This window comes from Phaethon aethereus, assembly GCF_964289735.1.
Source record: "Phaethon aethereus genome assembly, chromosome: 8".
NCBI classification, from domain to species: domain Eukaryota; kingdom Metazoa; phylum Chordata; class Aves; order Phaethontiformes; family Phaethontidae; genus Phaethon; species Phaethon aethereus.
Genome location: NC_138584.1, coordinates 2,715,215 through 2,737,289, shown reverse-complemented (window position 1 = coordinate 2,737,289; position 22,075 = coordinate 2,715,215). Strand labels below are relative to the sequence as shown.

General features: G+C 38.6%; 2 protein-coding genes across 2 annotated transcripts in view; one reads left to right on the top strand and one right to left on the bottom strand.

Annotated features, from left to right (window-relative positions):
- The window catches only part of TPR (translocated promoter region, nuclear basket protein), a gene marked incomplete at its 3' end in the record, with an annotated part of 43,323 nt that extends 38,411 nt beyond the window's left edge, over positions 1-4,912 (bottom strand). Inside the window, exons 1-5 of the mRNA XM_082003122.1 lie at positions 4,672-4,912; positions 2,906-3,010; positions 2,350-2,423; positions 888-984; positions 430-533 (exon numbers count right to left, since the gene is read on the bottom strand). Coding sequence (XP_081859248.1) covers positions 430-533; positions 888-984; positions 2,350-2,423; positions 2,906-3,010; positions 4,672-4,822 — 531 coding nt within the window. The 5' untranslated portion in view covers positions 4,823-4,912. The remainder of the gene's footprint in view (positions 1-429; positions 534-887; positions 985-2,349; positions 2,424-2,905; positions 3,011-4,671) is intronic.
- Positions 4,913-6,244: 1,332 nt separating this feature from the next.
- On the top strand, positions 6,245-22,053 carry ODR4 (odr-4 GPCR localization factor homolog; the record flags this gene model as incomplete). The annotated part of the gene is made up of 13 exons (XM_082002975.1): positions 6,245-6,343; positions 6,798-6,929; positions 7,392-7,487; positions 8,675-8,781; positions 9,516-9,552; positions 9,682-9,822; positions 10,448-10,543; positions 11,071-11,136; positions 12,487-12,615; positions 13,292-13,382; positions 14,971-15,156; positions 20,659-20,751; positions 21,986-22,053. The coding sequence occupies 13 exons, from the start codon at positions 6,245-6,247 to the stop codon at positions 22,051-22,053; spliced, it is 1,341 nt and encodes a 446-aa protein (XP_081859101.1).
- Between the last annotated feature and the right edge of the window lie 22 nt (positions 22,054-22,075).

The window sequence follows — 22,075 nt, the reverse complement described above, 5'->3', positions numbered from 1 at the left end:
CAACACTCCCACCCAACTTGGTGTCATGTGCAAACTTACTGAGGGAGCACTTGATCCCCTCACCCAGTCATCAATAAAGACATTAAACAAGACCGGCCCCAGTACTGAGCCCTGGGGAACACCTCTTGTGACTGGCCAACAACTGGATTTAACTCCGTTTACCACAACACTCTGGGCTCAGCTGTCCATACAGTTTTTTACCCAGCAAAGACTGCACCCATCTAAGCCACGAGCCGCCAGTTTCTCCAGGAGAAGGCTGTGGGAGACAGCCACGGCCACCCATTTTATAATAAAATTATTTATTACAAATAACAGGAGTACACCCGACCTACTTTCAAAGTCAATAATGACAAAACGATGATTACATCACATGTCAACGACTACTTATTAGAACATTAGCACGTACTACACATATGAAGTATTACTCACCTTCATGGAAACATCTGATGTTTGAAGTTCATCCAACTTTAACTGAAGTTTCACCTTTTCTGTGTTTGCTTCTGTAAGCTTTTCATTTAAGCGTTTAACATCCTCTGGAAGAAGGAAATCAGTGTTTAAAAAAGCTCACTATAACAGTTCTAATTACTCAGCTTAACTAAATGGTAAAGAATGAGAACAGGCAAGATATAATGTATGTAATTGTATATTATGCAATAAGATATTGTATAATGTATGTTATAATCTACAAAACCAAGCACCAAACTGCTGTGTTTTTCTGCAATTAGCATGTAATTTCCTGCCTTGTTTCCTCTTCTCTAAATACTGTTTCCTGCTAATCCATTACTTGGTGCTGCCTATACAAACTGGATACCAGTTCAACTGCTCAAGAACGCCTTTTATTTAGCAAAATCATGTGAAGTATTTTGTTAATATGTTCTTGGCTATACCGTTTAAATGTTCAACTTCCTGAGATCGTCTTTCACTTGTTCGAACCAAATCTCTCTTTTCAGCTTCCAGTTCTTCTTTTTCTCTATTTAAATGGCTCTGAAAAAAATTGCAAAAGAGCAATAAAGAAATGCGATCAGCTTTCTGTAACAGTTTATAGTCACTATTTACACTTGCCATCACAAAGAAGCATGCTAAACCACTGTAAGTTACCCCAGTGAACTGAAAACTGTGATAAGAGGCTTTTATAGCAGGCAGCTGAATCAGCCTAAATGACACAGTTTGAAAGCATGGCTGCTCCCATTTCGTCTATCACACTGTGGTATAGCATTCAAACAAATGCAGGTCAATGTACCTCTTTCTTCTAGAGCCTAATAGCGAACACATTTCAATTAATGGTTTTTTATCCCCGTAAGTCAGTCTGATACTAATGCCCAGCTGGCCCTTTGTGCTTAAATACGAAATGGCACTATCACATAAGATTAGACAGCAAAGATGAGAGGGGTAACACACAGCTTTCAAGACCAGCATACTGAATAGGTAGGTTTCATGCCTTTCCTTTTCAATTGGCATCGAGAGATCCAGACTGCCATAAGACTCCCTTTGGTTCTAGCTGTATTTGAATGAAGATTAGAATGAAAATTGTTGAACTTAGAGCAAATGAAACAAACTGAAGGCCTAACAGAAATCCAAAACTGTTCAAAACTGCATCTAATTTTAATATTCTTTGAAAGACAACGTTGACAGTTAAGACTTCACTGAAGCAGTTTTATTTGTTTAAATGAGAGGTAACGGAGTAACCAAGGAAGGAACACGTGCAAAAAATCAGCATGGAAATCAAATAAAAATCAATAGTCTTGGATCACTTATAGGCTATAGTATGGCCTCTGCCTTCTAAGGCGTCAATACCACTTCAGTTAGGCCCAGGTAAGTCCCTCCAGGGAAACAATTAGATCCGTCTTCTCACTGTGGACAAATCAATCTAATAATAATGTTTTTGCTTCCTGCTCCAAAATTAGTGTTTTGATGGATCAGTCAGCTGCAGTGACTCATCTGCAGCCCCATGACTTTTGAGCATAATTGAAGGAAAACTGTGCCAGAGTGTGGGAACGGATGGGCAAAAAAACAGAACTCTTCTTTACACTTTTGTCCGATTTTTGAGGTTCGGCTTAAAGTCACTTCACACAGGTTTCAGCTGGAATGAAACAATCAATCCAAATTGAAATAAAAGCATCTGCTCTGATGTATGTTCACCTGTAATTCAGTTTGCTAAAACACCAGCATTTACTTTAAAAACCCACATAAATTTCCGCTACACACAGCTGTACGGACATGGAGATATGTACATCAGGATATATTTGCACCAATATCGATACAGGCCAGTTTGGAAACGGATTGTATTCTTTACTGCAATGAGACAGGTGAACCAAACTCTTTCAACTTATTGTCAAGTTCTTCCAGTACCTGAATGGCTGCATTACGATCCTGAGCAGCTTCAAGTTCTTTATTTTTCTCATTCAGTGACTTCAACTGTTCGTCTGTTGGGTAAGAAGAAATAGCAGTGAGGTATCTCTACTGTAACATAATGACAGAATTCATTCCATTCTCCAAATGCAATTAAGCCAAAATTTCCCTTAACATCATCAAAATAATAAGAACAAAAAAAGAGAGAGAGAAGTATTTAAGACTTCACTATGGATGGGCTAGGTAGTATTATGGCAAACTAATGTAATCCTTAGAGCAGAGACACTTATTGTGAAGATCAATACATAATCCACTGTACTATTGTTACTACAAAAATCAGAAAGCAAGTTGTTTCTTTTTTTCCATTAGAACAAAAATTCCAGTTAAAAACGCTGACTTGAACACAAAAGCAAAACATCTCTTTACCTGCAGAAAGAACAAATGCAGTTGATGGATGGATTTTCAACTCCTATTTAAAACTTAAAGCATTTCAGCTTAACATTGGAGTAAAGAATTACTATCCTATCCAATCTTAAGAATGTGCAGTTATACTTACGAAGTTTTTTAAGCTCCTCACGGAGAGTTTGACATTCTTGTGTCTCATTTACAAGTCTCTCCTGACTTTGAGCCAGACGTTTTTCTACTTCAAAGTACTGTTGTTCTGCAAAACAACATTATCTCAATTTCACTTAATAAACATTTTTCTTTCTCACCTTTATCAAGGATCTTTATTAATGGACATCTTTATTAAATAATGGTATTTTTAAAGAAAATACCTAAAAATTATATGCCTACAGTAGAACTTGAAGAAAATAGTATTTTTGAAGGCAAAAAGATGCATCTCCACATTGAATCAACATTGTTTAAAATTTTTAGCATGGAAAGTGGTATGTTTCCAGAAATGATCCATAAAATAATAGCCTATTTAATTTTAACAGGTAACATTTTTTCATGTAGCTAGAGAAAGTTGTATCAGCACAATTATGCAGCGTGGTCTCAGTTACATCAACTTTAAACTTGTTTTACCTGTAGTGTATTTCTATACACATACAATAAAATCGACATAGCCCTAGGTATCATGAGGTTTCATGTAGAAAATTTGTAATGAACACTTCTTAAACTGAAATCTCATGCTCCATGCTGTATATCCCATAGCACTGAAAAAAATAATTAGATCTAAATTTTGGTTATCTGAAACACTAACTGTGTCACAGAGATTAACTGTAAAAAAATCAGTAAAAGCAGGACTAATCTCACTCTCAGGCATAGTGAGCTTCTAAGGAAGGTTCAGTAAAAAGGTTTTTATTTATTTTATGCTTCCTATTGTATCTTACAATTTCAAATAATGCTGCCTCTCCAGCCACATATGTGAAGGGACCTGAGAAAGACTAACCTGCTAAAATCTGTGCATTACCTTAACTTGCACTACAGTTTATTAATTTACTTTAGCAAGATTTTTCTCATAAAAGAAACGTGGAAGTAAAGTTTATATCAGAAGTATGTCACCTACCCAATAAACTAACTCGTATTCACAACCCTGCCCAGCACTTACACTTATCTACACTTTTCTCATTCCTACTCAAGTTCTCTACTATTTTTTCTGTGATCCTGTGGCCACGAAACCTCCAAATCAATACAAAAACATTGATTCTATCAGGAGCATTTTATGGAAAGGTTATGGTCTTCAACATGGAATTTAACACAAAAAGTATAAACCTAAGGCTATTTAAGAGTTGGGTAAAAGAAAAATCATTATTTCTCTTCCATGACAAGGATCAAAGCAGACTGAAGCATATCAATGCTTGTTAAAAACCCAGTGAACATCTGTTCTTTAAGCTCCCTTTGAACAGTGTTTTGCAAAAGAAAAAAACCAGTCTCCTCTTGCAAAGCAAGAGCAAGATAAAAAGCCCCCATCGGGTCTCAACTGAAGGGTCCCTTCCCAGCAAAGGGGCACGGCCCCGCCTCAGGCCCCTTCCCAGCCAGGGAACCCACACACCCACCTCACAGGCCCTGGGTCACCCCCCGCTCGCGTTTTGAACAGAACAACGACCCGTCAGACCCAGCCCTGCCTCCCTCGCTCCTCTCATCAAAGGGGACCGCGACACTGCTACTCGCTAAAAGCCCCGCGGGGCGGGGGGCACCCGGCCCGACCCCAGCCCATCCGTGCCCAGCCGAACTGCCAGCCCGCTGCCTCTGCCCGAGCACCGGGACGTGCGGATACCACTCAGCCCTTGGGCAGCGCAGCCCCCTAAGGCCTGCCCCGTTCCCGCTGCCCCCTCACCTCCGTTCCCGTCCTGCCAGCCTCCCCCTCCCCGGACTCACCGCTGTCCACCTTGAAGCGTTCATGCCTGGCTCGGAGCCCGTCGATCTCGCTCTGCTGATCGGCCAGGAAGCGCTCCAGCTTTCCCTGCACCGGCTTGGGCAGCTTGGAGAGCTCGGCCCGCTCCAGGACCTGCTGCAGCACGGCCGCCATCTTGGCAGCCGCCCCGAGCGCCGCTGCGCTTTCCGGCCTAGCCGCCACAGGCTGCGACGCGCACAACGGCGCAGGCGCCACAATACCGCATGCGCGAGCGGGCGCGCCAGGCCCCGTGGGTTCATGGGAAGCGTAGTTTTCAGGAAGGAAGCAGCTACCCCTGCAAGCACTTCCGTTTCCGGTAGGGCAACGCTTTCCGCCATGTTGAGTGAGGCTGTCGCTGCTGGTTGAGGCGTGAAAGCCGCTGGAATCGAGACAGCAGCCCCGCATGCTGCGTATCGGGGTCTCGCTTCGTTTTCCCCGCGAGCCGCTTGCCCTTCTAAGGCGTGCTGGCCGCCCGGGAGACGCTGGAGGGGGCGTTACCGCCTCCGCCACTCAACGCATGGCGGCGCTGGCGCTGAGCTCTCCCGCTGCGCGCCCTTTTCCCGCGCTCGGGTCTGGCTTGGTGTGCGTCATCGCTCCGTGCCGGGGCGCTAGCGGCGCCTGTCGGTGACGCGGGCGTTGGCCACCTCAGTGGTCGGCCGGGGCGGCGGCAGTGGGGGAGCTGTGCGGGAGCCACCGCCGAGCTGCGGGCCGGGCTCAAGTGCAGGTAGCGGCGGGTGCAGAGGTGCCTGTGGCCTGGCCGTGTGGGCTGAGGTGAGGTGGGTGACAGCCTTCCTCCTCGCCCGGGTCCAGAGCTTCAGCTCCGCCATCCCTGTGCAGCGTTCTCCAGCAGACACCTCTGCGGGGACTCGGCGTGCCCGTCGCTGCCTCACCGTATGCTCTTTGGCTTCGGCGTTTTTATAGGTCATTTTTGTGAAAGTCCTCGATGCATGAAGCTGTTTTCGGAATAGGTTTGCGTGGAAGGGGGGGATGTCTGTGGCGGTGCACATGTCCTGGCTTCTGGAGTCGTGTGGCTACTGATGGCAGCTGAAAAGATGGCCTTTTGGATAGTCCGCAGATGCTGCTTTGAATGCCCTAGGGATTGGAAGGAAAATTGCGCGCAGCATGTTTAAGTGCAAGTGCGGAATTTAGCAAGTCCTTCAAAGAGGAATGTGAATGAAAAAATGCACACTTACGTTCTGGCCTCTGATGAAACTTGATGCAGCAAGAAATTGCTGCTTGGAGACATGTTTTTTGTAGCACTTGCTTGCATAACTTGCCACATCATTTCAGTGGCGGGTATTTCAAATAGTTTTCTTTCAAATAAGGGTCACTTGCTGGTGCTTCTACTGTAGAAACTTAAGTTTTTCATTAAAAAAAAAAACTTGCAGGTCATAAGGCTAATTCACTTTTGCTGATAGATAAATATTAATCTATTCAAGATCTTTGTGTGAGACTCTTACTTACATGTAACTGGTTTATTATATATACTTTCTTTGACTTTATACGTTATTTGTTTTGTAGGTTGAAACTGCAATACTTAGTCTTAAACCTGCAGCAATGGGTAGAACTTACTTTGTTGAGGAAGCTATTGGGCAGTATCTTTCAGACCTCAGCACAGAATTAAAGCCTTATGTCACTGGCCTGTTAATAGGGCAGGTAAGTGTGAAATATTTGAAATCTGTTCCGTTCATTCATGTTAAAGAGGGGAAAACCCCCTTGGCCTTAATCATCTGGGATGAGTCCTTTAACATCAGATTGAGCTTGTATAGCGCAGGAGGGTGGTAATATGACCAAGAAGGGACTTCTGTAAACGGTTCGCAGTGTCACCCAACTGCTCAAGTCTTTTAAAATTGTTTTGTGAAAGATGTGACACACAGAAAAGAAGTTAAGATCTTAAAGATAAAACTTAGCACTGAACAAGGCTGTAAGGCAAAGCCTTAAAAATTAAGGAATTATTAAATTAATAAGGGAATTATTTTAGTAACAGATTACTATAGAGTTTAACAATACCTGCTGTAAAGCACACCTTACAGTTACTGTATTACTCACTATATTGTCAGACTTACTATCAATCTCACGGTATATTTGCTTATATTGATGTTTTTGAAAGTGTTCCCTGCAAAGAGACTATGTAATTTGGGCTGTTCGAACGCCTCCAAAGGAAGAGCAGAAGGAAGGCAACATCTGTCCTTCAAAACTAGCATCCATTGATGAAGAATGGATAACTACACATGCCACTCAGGTAGCGCAGTATAAGTTCTTGAAGAGGGTGGGAGGAACAGAAAGGAAATAAGACTTACAAAAACTACCTCATTGCTTCTGTAATCTCAAGCCTTTTTTTCAAAGTAAAAGAACCTTCCTAACCATGCCGGCACAGGTATTTTAAACCAAAATATCTGTCTTGTTTTCAAAGTTTATGATGAAACAGAGACTTGATAGCACCTTGCAAATTTTCTTGCTTCAGTCCTATGTTCCTGCATTTCAGAGGAACTTGTAGGTGAAAAACAGTCTTGCTTATTTAATTTCTAGTCTTAGAATCATAGAATCTTTGGGGTGGAAGGGACCTTTAAGGTCATCTAGTCCAATGCCCCTGCAGTGAGCAGGGACAATGGGTACTTGTCTCATTAGAAATTTTTGATACATCAAGTTACATGGTTGCTAGATCTCTGATTCCTGTTAATACACGTTCATTTCTATTTTTAAGGTTTCTAGAATGCTTCCTGGAGGCTTATTAGTTCTTGGCGTATTTATTATTGCGACTCCAGAACTGTCAAAAGACAGTCAAAATGCTTTGCGCAAGGTAAGTATACTTTCTGGTGGAAAGACGGGAATATCTGTAGGTGTGTAGCTAAATAATTTTCTATCGCTGTCTTGAGCGTATATATAGTTGTTTTGTTGCTTTATTTCTAAAAGCACAAATGTTCTGGTTTAGATGTATGGTTTTGAGTCTGAAACCTCAGAAATCACTGTCCTGTAGTACTGTACCACAGCTTGTATTTGCTAACTTTTTGTTTCTTCTGATGTTTGTTACTGCTATAGCAAATCTTACTGTATTTACTGAAAGGGGACATTCTAGCTTAAGGAAAATATCTTCCAGCTAAATCCTTGTGGCGCAATTGTTAGTAGTAGTAGCGTGTTAGCTTTTTTTTGTCTGAATAAATTGTTCAGGTCAGAGATGCTTACAATAGTGAAATGGCTGTAGTTCTGATTCCTTTAAAAGGTGTATCTTGTATAGAACTAGTGGTATTTGGCTTAGATGTGTGGGGTTATATTTAAAAACTACTTAAAGCGTGCTACTGCATGATAGACTTGAAATGCATTTTTGTTACGGTGTTGGGGCATCTAGTGCTACATTTAGTTTCTATTCTGTAGATGCAGGTTCATTTTATCGTTTTCATAAGGTAAGCATGATGAGAGGTTTAAATGTGAGAAGGTTTTGAATCCAAAGGTCCGAGATTCAATTTTGGCAGTGCAATGCAACTGCATTTCAGTTGTGATTACAGAAACTAGTAACTAACAAAAAAAGGTGTGCTGTGTCCAGGCAACCAGTGATTTCTGAATGAAAATTTGGGTTTTTTTTAATTAGTAGCTGTTTTGCACAGCTGTCTTTCCAAATCGTAAAATGATAGGCATAGACCTGTAATATTTTTGTAGGGAGAAAAGCATACAGGTTGAATATGTGAATCTGTGTTGCTTGGTTCAGTTTATAAGGAAGCTGAATTGAGATTTCACAGGCAACTTTCAGTTTGGAGTAGTTGCCTATGAATCTTTATTGAATGTTCTTCTAACAGGACATGTAAGCTCTATTTCCTTTTTATTATATCAATGATATATATCATATCTCATATATATATATATATATATATATGTGTCATATCTTTTCTCTATGATACCACTCAGGCTTAGAACTTTAGTGCGAGACTATTTTCCAGAAATTATAATGTATTACTTTTGTAGAACAAGCCACAGTACTTTTTTCATCTTTAGCTAATCTTCTCAGTGGAAAAGTCCTTGACTAAAAGGCGGCTCTGGAAACCCACTGAGGAGGAGGTCTCGGACAGAGCAGCTCTTCAAGTTTGTTCCGCTACAAAGAAGTATCCTTTATGAGCAAGATGTATGATAGAGACTGCTACCCCCAACCTTGTTTCTGTACTTATTTCTGAATAAATGATGAATTGGGAGGGGGAAGTTGCTTGAGTCAGATAGGCACAGATCTTGCTTTCAGCTTACTGTTGAAATCATGGAGTCTTCTAATTAGCTATGAATAAGACTATCAACTCTCTTATCCGTGCAACATTTCCAACATTTTTTTACTGTTAAGTTTGTGTGTGTGTTGGCATCAAATTATGCCTTCCCCGGTCACTTTTGATTTGCACAAATTGAGGAAAGCATCTAAAATGCTGTATAGCTTCTTGAGCTTATTGTTACCAATGATACTTATGTGGAAGTGAGGAAGTAGCGGGCTTGTGGGATCTGTACTAGTGCTGCAGGAGAATGCTGGGTCTGTTGATAACGAGATAATGGAAGGAGAGAAAGCAAGGCTTTTCTGTAGATACGTGAGAGAGATGAGGACAAATCGGTGCATTGGTGGTTCTCCCTGTGAATACCTATTGATCTTAATATATTTGTAGAGATGGGACAGCATCACTATGGTAGTTGGAGTTTACAGTCAAATGTTTTTTCCACTTTTTTACACTAATGAAAGGTGAGAACTTTCTTCAGAGCATCAGTTAGCTCAACAAGGAAGTTAAGACAAAGTTAATTGTGAATTGTTCTTACTCCTTTTTTTTTTTGCTTTTCAATGGATCTTTTTCTTTAAGTAGCAAAGAGTAGTTTGCCGAACCTATGATGTACAAGATCCAAAGGTAAGCTCATCATCCTGTGTGTCATATACAGCTTTTAATGCGTGACAAGTAATGTTTCAAAACAAAAAATCTCTGCTTGAGTTATACAGTGTTTTGTATAGATGCTTTATTGCTTATTTCTGCTCTCAGAGTTCAGCTAAACCAGCAGATTGGAAATATCAGAGTGCTCTGTCTGCTTCCTGGTTAGCTTTGGACTGCACAGTAAATGTTAATATTCACATTCCACTTCTTGCTACTTCACCGAACCATGACTTGGAGAAGAATACCAAGGTAACTAACTGGCTGCACCAGCTGTGTAGTTGGTCCCTACACTACTTTTTCTGTTGAAAATTAAATGAGAAAGATCTGAATAGTGTGAGTAGAGGAGTAGGACTGATCATCAGAGAATGTTTGGCAGTTATTCCTCTTTTAAATGTAATTTGAAGTGATTATGAAGTATTCACAGTATAAAAAATGCAGATAGCTTTTCTTCTGCTATGTTTAGGGTTGGCAGTTTCCTTTGCTCAAAATTATTTAGCAAGTATCATGGTTATTCCAACTAAAGTCTCTTCTGCTTCACCTAGTGGAAGGTTACATCCAATTAGAACAGAGGTATGGGGTGCTTTATGAATTGACTTTCAATAGGCTGCATCCCTCTCTATGAAAATCAAATCCCTGGGGTAGCACTTAAATATTTTTAAATACTTGTTTCTTAATGGATATGTTTTGAACATGTTGGTTTTAAGATTTAGCTTCGGAAAAACAAGTAGACAGATTTTTCAGAGACTTTAAAACTCTCTTGGAGTAACTGTTGAATTATGTTTTTCTATAATTTTGAGCATAACACTGGCCAACTCTTAGTGAAATTCTCTTTCTTCTTTCTTATGAGATTTTTGTGTTTTCACTTTTTTAAAAGAATGGATTAAATCGATGGTCAAAACAAATAGAAGACAGTGTTTTTCTGATCAATGGACAAGTTAAGGGTGATGATACAGAACTACTGGAGGGGCAGGTGAGTACCGAATGGCAAGGAATTGAACTCTAATATATGTGTAGTCAGAACCTCCAGTGTGATAAAGCGCTGGCTGAGATGTCTTCTGTAAAATATTTGTTGATCTAATTGGCCTATTTCAGGTAACTAATACACAGGACTGCTTGTGTTCCCACCTTCATTGCTGCAAATTGCCTCTTCTTCCCCTGGCAATGATACAACGAAACACAATAACTATATGTGAAGTCTGACTAAACGTTTTTCTAGATGCTGTCTCCTCATTACAGGAGTAAGGTTTGAATGTAGGTGATGAGATTTCTAAGACCTACATGTGTCTAAACATTTAGCATAGAGTGGAAACACATTATTTGATGCATTCATCTCTCCTTTTAGTTTTGTCATTATATTCTCATGGCTGTTTTCTACGTGCCATTTTTCTCTCTTAACAGCTATAAAGTAGGGCATATTTTATAGCATAGTGAGGAGATTTTGATTCAGGGAGATTTTTTTTTTCCTGTTTCATGACACAGAATTTTTTTTCCTCACAGAAGAAGTTAAGAGGAAATACTCAGTCCAGCACACAGTTTTCTGATGTCAAAGTTCTGACACAACTGGTAAGTATTTAGTGGTTTGTAAAGTATAACCTCTCTCTTACCTTACACAGTAGAGTAAAAAATAAAAGAACATTCTGAATTATTGTTCAGAAATCCAGCTTACTTTGTCCTAAGACTTTTTATTCCCCTGTGGATATTGACTGTGAACAGATCTGCGTATTTTGTGTCTTTGGAAGTTCTCGTGCTGTGATAACCACATTGTCTAAGAATTGCACAGTAAAGCTGCAAGGAAAATTTGAAAAACTCGTTGTAGAAATGAAATCCTGATAGTACGATACCTGTATGTACCTGTGTACCTTGATTTCAAGGTGACTTTGCATCATTCTGAAGTTCAGAATCACCCCCATACTTCAACTTGCCATGGCTACTTATGGACATTTACTTGAATGCTTTTGTCAGAAGCTCAGTCACTTGTTTTGGATTCAGGTACAGATCCTGTGAGTTGAATCATAATCTGGAGCTGTCAGTTCTGTGTCAGGAGTTTCCTCTCTACCAGAGGTTATGCTGACTTGAACCCTGATTTAGGCGCTCCGGTCTAGGTCCTAAAGTCCAAGTGTGTCCAGGCATCGTTTTGTAGGCTTCTTGCATAGCACAGGCCACCCTGTTTTGTCAGGTATTTCCTGGTTTCTCTAAAGTCGTGTTCAGCAAAACTTCTAGAAATGTATAAAATGCCATTTTAAAGACTTGATGAGTACCTCTTCTTTTTTTGTTACGTCGTTCCAGTGGTTAATTGCCTCGGAGAAAGGGAAGTTTTTATTTTGGCAGAAGTAGTTTATGCAGTTCTTGTGGAAGTTATGCATCCCCATGTTTCCAGGTGTTGTCTTAGAGTGCTTCATACAACACACTCATCGTTTTGGTAATCAGGGTGAATATTTCTAGGCAACAATTTGATACAATTCTAAATGTGACCACATTTATAATACGGTACTGACTGATTGGATGACTCTCAGGATACTGTAGGTTATGCTGACTATATAGTAAACATACAAACTTCATTGTTGAAAAAAAGTAATCTTTAAAAAGATTTCTAGATTGCAATAGTAACATTAGCCACAAGCCGCTTGCCTGGCAAGTTTTAGGAGTCTTATAGACACAAATATTTAAGTTGCAAGAAAGGGAGTGTCTGAAAAAGTAAATACATTTTCCTTAATGGAAAAGGAGAGAGATTTTCAGTCTTAACTAACAAAACAAACAAAAAAAATTTAAAATTTAGAGTTATAAATTATGAGAGAAAACAGGTTATATGTAAACATCTTAAGGTATGCTATTAATTTCCTAGTTCTGCTTTTTGTTACTTATTCTGCAAGTGCCTTGGTAACGAGATAAAACTGAAACATGTTTATTTTTCAGTCCCAGGGTTCAAATCATAGATCAACGGCTACAGTCCAGGTCTGCAGTGGTTCCATAAATCTCAAAGGTGCTGTGAAATGCAGAGCCTACGTACATAACTGCAAGCCAAAAGTTAAAGAAGCTATTCAGGTACTGAAAAGGTGGTGAGTTCATCAGAAACATTTTTCTGAAATACATGAAATTTGTCATACTGTTTTTTCTTTGCCAAAATGACATGGTCTAAACTGAGGTCAAAATGTTCATCCCCTTGAACATAGGAGTGGTTTTAGAAACCATCTGTGTGCCTATGTGGTGGATCAGTTCCTTTTTCACTTCTAGCAGGTATGTCTCCTGTTGCTAAGGCTGTTCTCTGGTGGATCTTTGCACAAGTTGTCAAAGTGATTAGGCTTTGAAGAATTTTCTTAAAACTAAGAAAAGGTTACAGACTATATTTTTGTATGTGTAGAGGGAAAATAGAGATATATTTGTTAGGTGATTTTTATTTTTTTTCCCCCTTATTGAGTCAATGCCTTGTGATTATTTTTGTTTGTTTTTAATGGTCATGTGTAGAAGTTGTCAGTTGTTCTAACAATACTAAAATCTTCAGCTTTTCATTTTTTTCTAGTTTTCCTTTTTGATTTTAATTCTTTGGCTGTTAGTTTCTCTTTCTTGGACATTTTTAATTCTCTTCAGAGTTTTTATTTTCTGGGATAAAACTATTCTTTCAACATGGGTTAAAACTATGAGGGACTTCTGGTGTTTCTTACTGGTCAAAAGCTTTGCAAATGGCTTTTATCTTACTGATGTTTTCGCTTTGTCCTTGCAGGCTTTGAAAAGAGACATAATAAACACATTGAGTGATAGGTGTGAAATACTATTTGAAGATCTGATTATAAATGAAGGACCTCACAAGAAAAGTAAGAATTGGAAAAAAAAAAACACAACAGCTTACATTTGCAGTGAATTTTGGTTGTTGCAGAAAATTCTGGTTGTGTACTGAAGTTTCAGTGTGGTTAGAGCACAATTTCTGTGTGGCAGCCTTGACTTTTCCTTAAATCCAAAGAATCTTTGTCTCGTTGATATGTTCTTTGGCATCGCAGCTTTTGCATCAAGTTTGTATTCTGTTCTCGTGACCACAAAATGGAATTTCAGCTTTTTTCTCACTGATTGGAAATTTTGTAATTTACAAAAATTCTTTAGTTGAAACTCTGGTCACTGCAGTTCTAAATGTAACTTGCATATTTTAAATATTTTTTTAAAATCACTGTGTGGTATTCCTATTAATATTGAAGTATACTAAAACTTGGTAGGATTAAAAGAACCAGCTGGACATGGCCTTCCACGTTTTTCTATCACCTGTGTTATGAATGGTCATGAGCTCTGAAGTTCAATAGTTTTTCTCCGTTAAATTAAATATGGCATTGTTTGTGGTGATTATGATGTGAAGAAGTAGCCTCATTGTTTTTTTTAACTAACTATACAAATATATCATCTGTGTTGTCTCTGCCCCCTGAACTTATTTCTCTTCATCAAATACTATTTTACAGGCCTTGTGCCTTTTAAAGAAGTAGATCTTATTTCAGCAGCATGAGTAATTGCTGGATTGCATTAGCTTGAACTTAACAGTGGCCAGAACACAATGCAAATTCATCTGATGAAAATAAAGCTTCCTATCATGATTATATTAAAAACTAAGGGGTAAATGCTGAGAGCAGATCTCCTAGCTCATGCTGGGTGATTCTTTAAACTTCTTTGAGTCAGTGCAATGGTATCAAGTTACATTCTTCTTGCTGTGTTGTTTTTTGGGTGTTTTTTTTAAACCAAATATTATTAGCTAATTGAAATACCAATTTGAAGATCTTACATAAAGGAAAGCCTTTTAAAATATACTAACTTTGGTAATTAGAAAACATAGGAAAGAAATGGAAACAGGTTGATTGTGTAAGGAAAAACAATTTCTATTCAGAATTACCATTTACTTTAGGATAACATGGTTCGTTTTGGTGTTAGCCAACTTCATCCAACCTGCATGACTTAAACTTTTTCAGTTGCATGCAGTTTTCAGTTTCCTCTTTAGGTGGCACTCATACTTTGTGGCTTTAAGTATGGCATGAAGCAGCCAAGCATTTGCAATCCTTTGTGGTGTTGAAATCATATGCAGTTCTGTGTACGCTCTTATCTGCAGTCTTTCCCAGAGTTCTTTTGGTAGTCATTCTAAACATGAAAAAAGCTCTGTTTAATATTTTATGGTCTGTTTTGGAAGTGTCTCGGGTATTTCTGGAGAGACTAACCTAAGAACATAAATCAATATAATAGCAGCCAAAACTTTCATAAAACATTAACAACTAAACAAGTCATGCCTGAAAACAGGATTTTTATATGGAAGCCTTGAGCAGTTCTTTTGCAATAGCCTTATCTTATAGTCAGAGATTAATGAGGAATCTTATCATAACTGGCAAGGCTTTTTTTTTTTTAATGGTATTTTTTCCTTCTTTTTTTTTTTAGATTTTGAGAGGGAATATCATGTCTTACCTCAAAGACTGTTTGTCCCTGTTGCTGGGTCCAGTGTGATGCTCAGTGATTATAAGTTTGGTGATGAGGCCGTTGGAGAAATTCAGGAACGTTTTGTTGAGATGTTGGATCAATCTGTGCAAGCTGAAGATATCCTTATAGCAGAGGAGTTTAACACAGGTAAATACAGTATCTGAGAACCAGGATAGACTGCATCATGGATTACGAAAATGTTGGCTAATGGCGTAGGCCAGTTTTGTCCAGATATGGACTTACTTCGTATCAAGCTCTGAGGGTTTGTATCAATCTAATTACAGTTTAAATATATTTGTGAACAATAGTAAGGGTTCTTGCAGTTTCTGTGCTTGGCTTGTAACCAACCTCTCTTTCTCCTCTCAGATATTTTGTTCTTTCACAGCGTTATCTGTGCAACCATGGCTGCAGCTCATGAACTACATTTGATACATAAATATATGGTTAAACAAGGTTTGCATACATTACTCTGCACATGAATTAGAGGTGATCCCACACTGGCAAATAAATGACAAAAAAAAAAACCCAAACACAAACACCCACACCTGCAAAGCTTTATATTCTGGTTACTTTTTAAGTAGTTCAACTTTTTTTTGGAGTTGAGTAGTTCTGATACTACTTAGAATAAGAAGCTGAGTGCTTTAGTCAAATCTACTGGTTTTTCACTAAATAATTAAAAAATACTTTAAAGATGCTATTTGCAAATATATATATAGTCTATTGTGTCTTTCAGGAGATTCTCATGCTAAAACCTGACTTTTTCAAAGATACAAAGTACCTTTCTTTGTTCTGCTTAGTTTGTGTATCAAATGCAGTGCCCAAAACTGAAGTTTTGTGGTTCACCCAAAATTGAAAGAAAATTGAGAGAGCTTTTCATTTTCTACTGACTGTCTTATAAGTTTATGATCTGGTTATGAGACTCTTATATTCCTTTTAATACAGTTATTTTGCTATAATCTAGTTACTGACGTCCTTTTACTGAATATTTCTGGTTTATATCGTTTCCTGTAGGGTTGCTTTTTCCCGTGCGACTTTGATTTCAACATAGGAGTCAAATCTGTAGTTGCAATACATGTAATAATACTTGCTGTGATCTTATGGAAGAGATTTCTTTTCTCTTTTTTCCCCCCATCAATGTGAATATGAGCTGCAGGTTACAGTTTTATAATTTAAATCTTAAAACAATTCTCAGCTAAGAACTGTGAACACTTTTTGATACTGGTATTTAGGGAGAGAAATATGAGAAATGTATCCATGAGGTTGCATTGTAAGGTGAACTGTAATTACTGATATTCTACTTGACCTACTTGTTTACATGGAGGGTTTTTTAAGTTTTTTAGTTTCAGAGCTCACCATAAATTCTTACATCTTTCTAAATTAATTAGTTTTCCCCAGGCTTTAACTAAAGCTGTTAGCTGTGAATCCGACTTGAGAAGTAAAGATGTACACAGCTCAAGAACCTCAAGAAAAACAGGAAAGCCAATAAAAATCTCTCTTGCATTATAAGAGTAACTTTAATGATCTTAAAGCTAATTATTACTGAGCTTTAAGGAATTAGTATAACTTAGGGAAGCAAATTAATGTTGTAGCAGTGGAGCTAAGTGTGGGAGGGAGAGAAAAGGTGATTCAATTTATCTTTATTGCTTACCTAAGGATGTATGATCTGGGGGTAGGAAGAAAGCACAGCAATGCATCACAAAAAATTGTGTAAAATGATGTTCAGGTAGCTTACAAAATGAGTTTGTGTGTTCTTGTAGCATGCTGGTTATAGAGTTAGGTGTGTGGGATTCTTTTTTTTTTTTTTTTTTAAAGCAAGTTAAAGTACGTGCATAGCAGAGGAGAGGGAAAAAAGTACAAAGAGAATTTGGGGAAAAACTGAGAGACTGGCCTTGTCCCAGTGAACGCCGTGAAGTTTATCCATAGAATGTGTTCCAATGACAGTAATAATGCCATCAGCAGAAAGCTGTTCGATTCTGGTAACTATTGTTATGGCTTTATTAACTTGTGGTTTATTAAAATCACAGGTTATTTATACACTTTTATTAGCCCAGGAAGACTGTTTTATAAATTAGACCTGTTAACTGTGTTAGAGAAGTGTTCTGCGTCTTAAGAAAAAGCATTAATTTTGCAATTTGATTTTTATTGGTACTTCGGTAAGAAGTGTCTAAGTATTGCTGTAGACATGTTTTTGTGACATAACTTGGGGTTTCCCTTGTGTAAAAGGCTTTTTCAATGCGTCATTCCAATTTGGGTAGTATTTGTTGTTTCTCCAAGCGTAGCGCTATCTTTATTAATAATAGTCAATATTCGGTAATGGTATAAAACTTGGTTTGTAGTGAATTTTGACATCAGCCTTTCTGTTTGTATCAAAATTCCTGTGGTCCTGGGCAGCAGCCTTGAAGTAGCTGGAAGTGCTATCCATAGTGAAGTTCTGGGGAAACTTTGCTGATAAAAACAATTGTTTAAAATTCAAGAACACGAGCAGGCTTTTCAAATCATGTCTTTTTTTTGTTGCTCTTTAAAATGTGCACTTGAGAAGAAGAGGATCTAATCACTATAGCCAAAAGATTTATTTTTAAGTAGCTTTTAGTCAAAACATATGAAGTAAAGGTATTTTGAGAAGGTCAGTTTTATGTGCTTACTTAGTGCAGCCTCTGTTGCTGTCTCCTACAGTTTTATTCTTTTGATTCCTTGTACAACTCTCCAGTGAGGTCACTACTGGGTCATGCTTTAAAATTGTTACATGGAAAATAGAAAGTAAAAACTGACCTATTTGTAATTGAAAGATATAAATAGCTCTAACACTGCAGTTGCAAGGTATTTAGTGTTCTAACACAAGCATTAAAAGTTCTGCATTTATGATTGGCTTTAGTAAAGCCCTGCTCCTCCTTGGTATGGGAGGTAGTGGTGGCGTGTTAAACACCCTGAGCGGATCAACGTAGATAAGACTTCAGTAGTGGTAATCACTTCCCCATCTTTGTTGGCAAATTGAAGAATTAATGAAAAATTAAGGATTCATATAATTGGTACTAGAAAGCACCTGCTTTTGAAAACTCTTTGTGTGATTTATACTACAGCTGCTTCAAATGCAAGTCTTCCATAACTTAACAGCATAAATGACTTGGTAACGAAATCGCTCAAGGATGTTTCTTTCTTTTTTCTTTTTTCATCTCCCCCCCCTGCTTTAAGCAGGCGAACACTGCTGCCTTGATGTGCAGCTTCAAAAGCTACCTTCAGAAAAGTGCAACAGTTCTTATGAAGGTGCAAAGAAACACAGAGGGCACAAACTATCCTACTTGCTTATCAAAACCAAAGCAGAAAGAAACCTGCTGGATCTAGACTTCAAAGGTGACCCAAGAAATGTGGTCAGCTTCTTTGAAAGTGATACATTATTTCAGGGAATTGAAAATTCTGTTAAGTACTTTGGAGAGACTGTGGTGCTCTTACTGTACTAGTTAAGATACTTAAAAAGCTATCATGCAACAATTAATAACTCATTTACTGTAGTTGAAGATTTCTCATATTTTAGGCAGATGAGGATGTGTTTTCCTTTGCACAGAAAAAATAATGGTGAAACTATGGCCTCATTGTGGAACAGTGGGCTTCAGAGATATTTGATAATTTCTTTTCAAAAAAACACCTCTTGCATTGAAATGTTGTGACATTATTATTATTATACACGTATGAACAACTTGCAGAGAGATCTCAAAACGATGTTTGTACTTAATGTACGCATATGTATGTGTGCGTATGTCTATGTATCTTGCTATCCTGTTAAGCTTCGTATTGGACAGTTATTAATTGCGCTGCTGTAGTACATCCTATACAAAGTCAGTGGGTTCAGAGGTAAAAATGGCTAAAACCAGGTCCTAAATGTCTAGCTTGAGTACTTTTGTGTAACAACAGATCTTGTGCAAGTTTGACTTGAGAATATTTTGAAGACGATCACGCCCGTGACTCATCTTAGATGACAGAAACAACCTTTCTGATCACACATCTAGATTATACATTTCCCTCATAGCTAATGATATGATAGAGAAAGTACTTTTCCATGAATCATTTTCATATGAATCATACAGGGACGTGCCTTATTACTCAACTATATAATTTGTAATTTATAGGTGATTAATGACCACACTCTGGAAAAGGGAGATCTGTTTTTATTTAGAATCACAGAATCATTAAGGTTGGAAAAGACCTGTAAGATCATCAAGTACAACCACCAACCCAACACCACTATGCCCACTACACCATGTCCTGAAGTGCCATGTCTATACATTTTTTGAACACCTCCAGTGATGGTGACTCCACCACCTCTCTGGGCAGCCTGTTCCAATGTTTGACCAGTCTCTCAGTAAAGAAATTTTTCCTAAAACCTAGTCTAAATGTCCCCTGGCACAACTTTAGGCCATTTCCTCTCGTTCTATCGCTAGTTCCTTGGGAGAAGTGACCAACACCCACCTCACCACAACCCCCTTTCAGGTAGTTGTAGAGAGCAATAAGGTCTCCTCTCTGCCTCCTTTTCTTTTTTAGGTGAATGTTCCATGGAGTGATAAAACTTGATACCTGGTACTGCAGTGGGTTTTTCATCTTCTGAATAGGAACAATCTGTTAGGACTTTTTTTTCTTATCTCAGCATGCTGATTCTGTTCTTTCAGAAAACACCCAAGTCTCAATACAATAGCACAAACACTTTCTCTTAGTGGTTGCTTGTCCAGAAGATACCTGCAATAGTAACTACTGAGTTGTAAACAGAACTTTTGACAAGTGATGCCTTAGCATGCAGGAACAGGAAAGCAAATTGAAGACCTTTGGCCCACCATCATCAAGTAGCCTTGTCGCTGAACTGCATAGTCCAAAGCATGGTTCCTCTGTGTGGGACAAACAAACAAGTTCGGCTAGAGGACTCAAAATTAATCCCACTCTTCTCCCCCTGTCTAACAAGCTGGGTATAGCCAAGTGATGAGGGAAATCTATGTAAAGGAAATAGATATGGGTTGGAATCCCATCAGTCTGGAAATAGTTACGTGCTCTTACACTCTGGCTGAGCAGTCTGAGGATTTAGTAATTGTGCAAAGGGAAATGTGTCCTCTGTGCCTGCTCCGAAAGTGTATTTTGAGGAGATCTTCAAAAAAGGAATTTCTGTGCACTGAGGGGGGGGGGGGGGGAAGGCATTTATAGCTTTTGGGTAGGGAAATTATGCTGGGCTCACTCTTTTAGCAGCAGTGAGTTTTGCATGTAGCCTGAGCTCTGGACAAATGGCTTTGAAGGGAAAACTTTGATCTTGGAAGGTGGCTAATGGTTCATTTTGGTAGTTCGCTTTCAGAGTAGTCAGATTGCCCCCAGGGTATGTATAGGGGCTTGGATATGTTACTCTGGAAGCAGGGTGTGGAAAATGAGTTTCAGAAGAGGAACTCCTTCCCAAATGTATTTTTCTTCATTTTTACTCTTCCAGCTGTACAGAATAGTTTAGTACTATGCTGTTGCTACTGGGCCATTTCTATGACAATAAACTGGGGGTTTTTTCCTACCATAAATGTACTTTATAAAGTTGATACGAAGTTCTTGGCCTTTTGCGTTAATTCAACTGTAAACCACAACTGTTAGCTTTTCACCTGGTATTTACTTCTTCACTTGATTTCCATGCAGTTGATATTTGTCCAGTTACTGACAACATGGACGACACACAGCAGAAACAACTGACAAAAGCAACATTGCTGTTGAAACTTCAACAAAATATGGGTACGTTACTCCTCTGATTTTGTAATGGCAATCCAGAAACTGTAATGGGCCCTTTCAGTACTGTTAGGTTCCACAGCATTATTAATGAATTGGTGAGATAAATAAAAAAGTCTTCATCTCTGCTGCTAGCTTAATACAGCACATTTTCTAAAATGAGTCCCCATTTCAGTATGGTAGATGCAGGGTGTTTATGGGGAAGAAAGAACCGTTGCCAACTGTTGGAACAAAACAAGTGTTTGCATTTATTTAGCATAGAAGTCAATACAAAAGGCTTATGAAGCTTTATTTCTTTTTTGGAGAGCCACCACTTCTATAATTCTGTACTTAAAAAACCAAAAAACAAACCACAGTTGAATGGCATCCATAAATCGGCTAGTGTCTCACTAATCTTCTTCTGAAACTGACAAATACATACGGGCTTCAGTGCTAATTGACAGCCTCAGTAATTCAGGGAACACCAGCCACAGAATTCTTCCTTCAAATACAACTTCTCCACGGTACTCCCTTGTCCAGCTCGTGTATATTTGTTTGTGCTTAGTACAGTTCTCTTTGCTGTGAGATTTGACTGCCTTTTCATATGAAAATACAGTTAGATTTCAGTCAGCAAAACAGTAACTTTTGTTTTCTATTAATTCTTAGAAGTAGAACATGGTTACTGGAAGATTAAAGAGTAGTAGCAGTTAGTGTTTGCTTTGGATGTAAAAATGTTTTCCCTTGAAACATCAATCAGGTGTTTTGGTTTTTTGTGTGTTGTCTTCTCAACTGCATCAGTAACAAGCATGTAAGTCAATAGAAAGATGACTCTTGTGCTACAGAGGCTGACAGAGTAGATGTAGTGCCACACAAGAGAAAAAACAGAACAGTTTTTGTTTCTTAAAGCTTAAACTTTTTGTTATTTTTCTAGTCTGATTCCTAAGATTAAGCAGGAGTGCAGAGTCAGTGCATTATTTTATGGTCCAGGACATGGCCAAGGTACTACATAAGTATGCAGTCAACTGGATTTCTGGAAGGATCCTGCTCTGATTAGAAATGTCATGTGTAAATTATAAATTTATAATTTAATTATCTGACATTGTAGATTTAGATTTAGGCTTAGTGGTAGATAGTTTTTGGGGTGCCTCTTATTGTTTCTCCTCCTGCTTGTCATTCACCTTGACCCTGCCCTCCACACCCAAGCTGCTGATGACTCTGCTGCCCTTGTCACTCACTGAATGCATTTCCTCTGTTGTTTTAGGTGTGGTAATAGCAGCTGCTGTCGCAGTCTTTGCATCGATCTTCTCTTTCAATTACTTCAGTGATTAAACTTAAGCAACTGGAGCTTCAT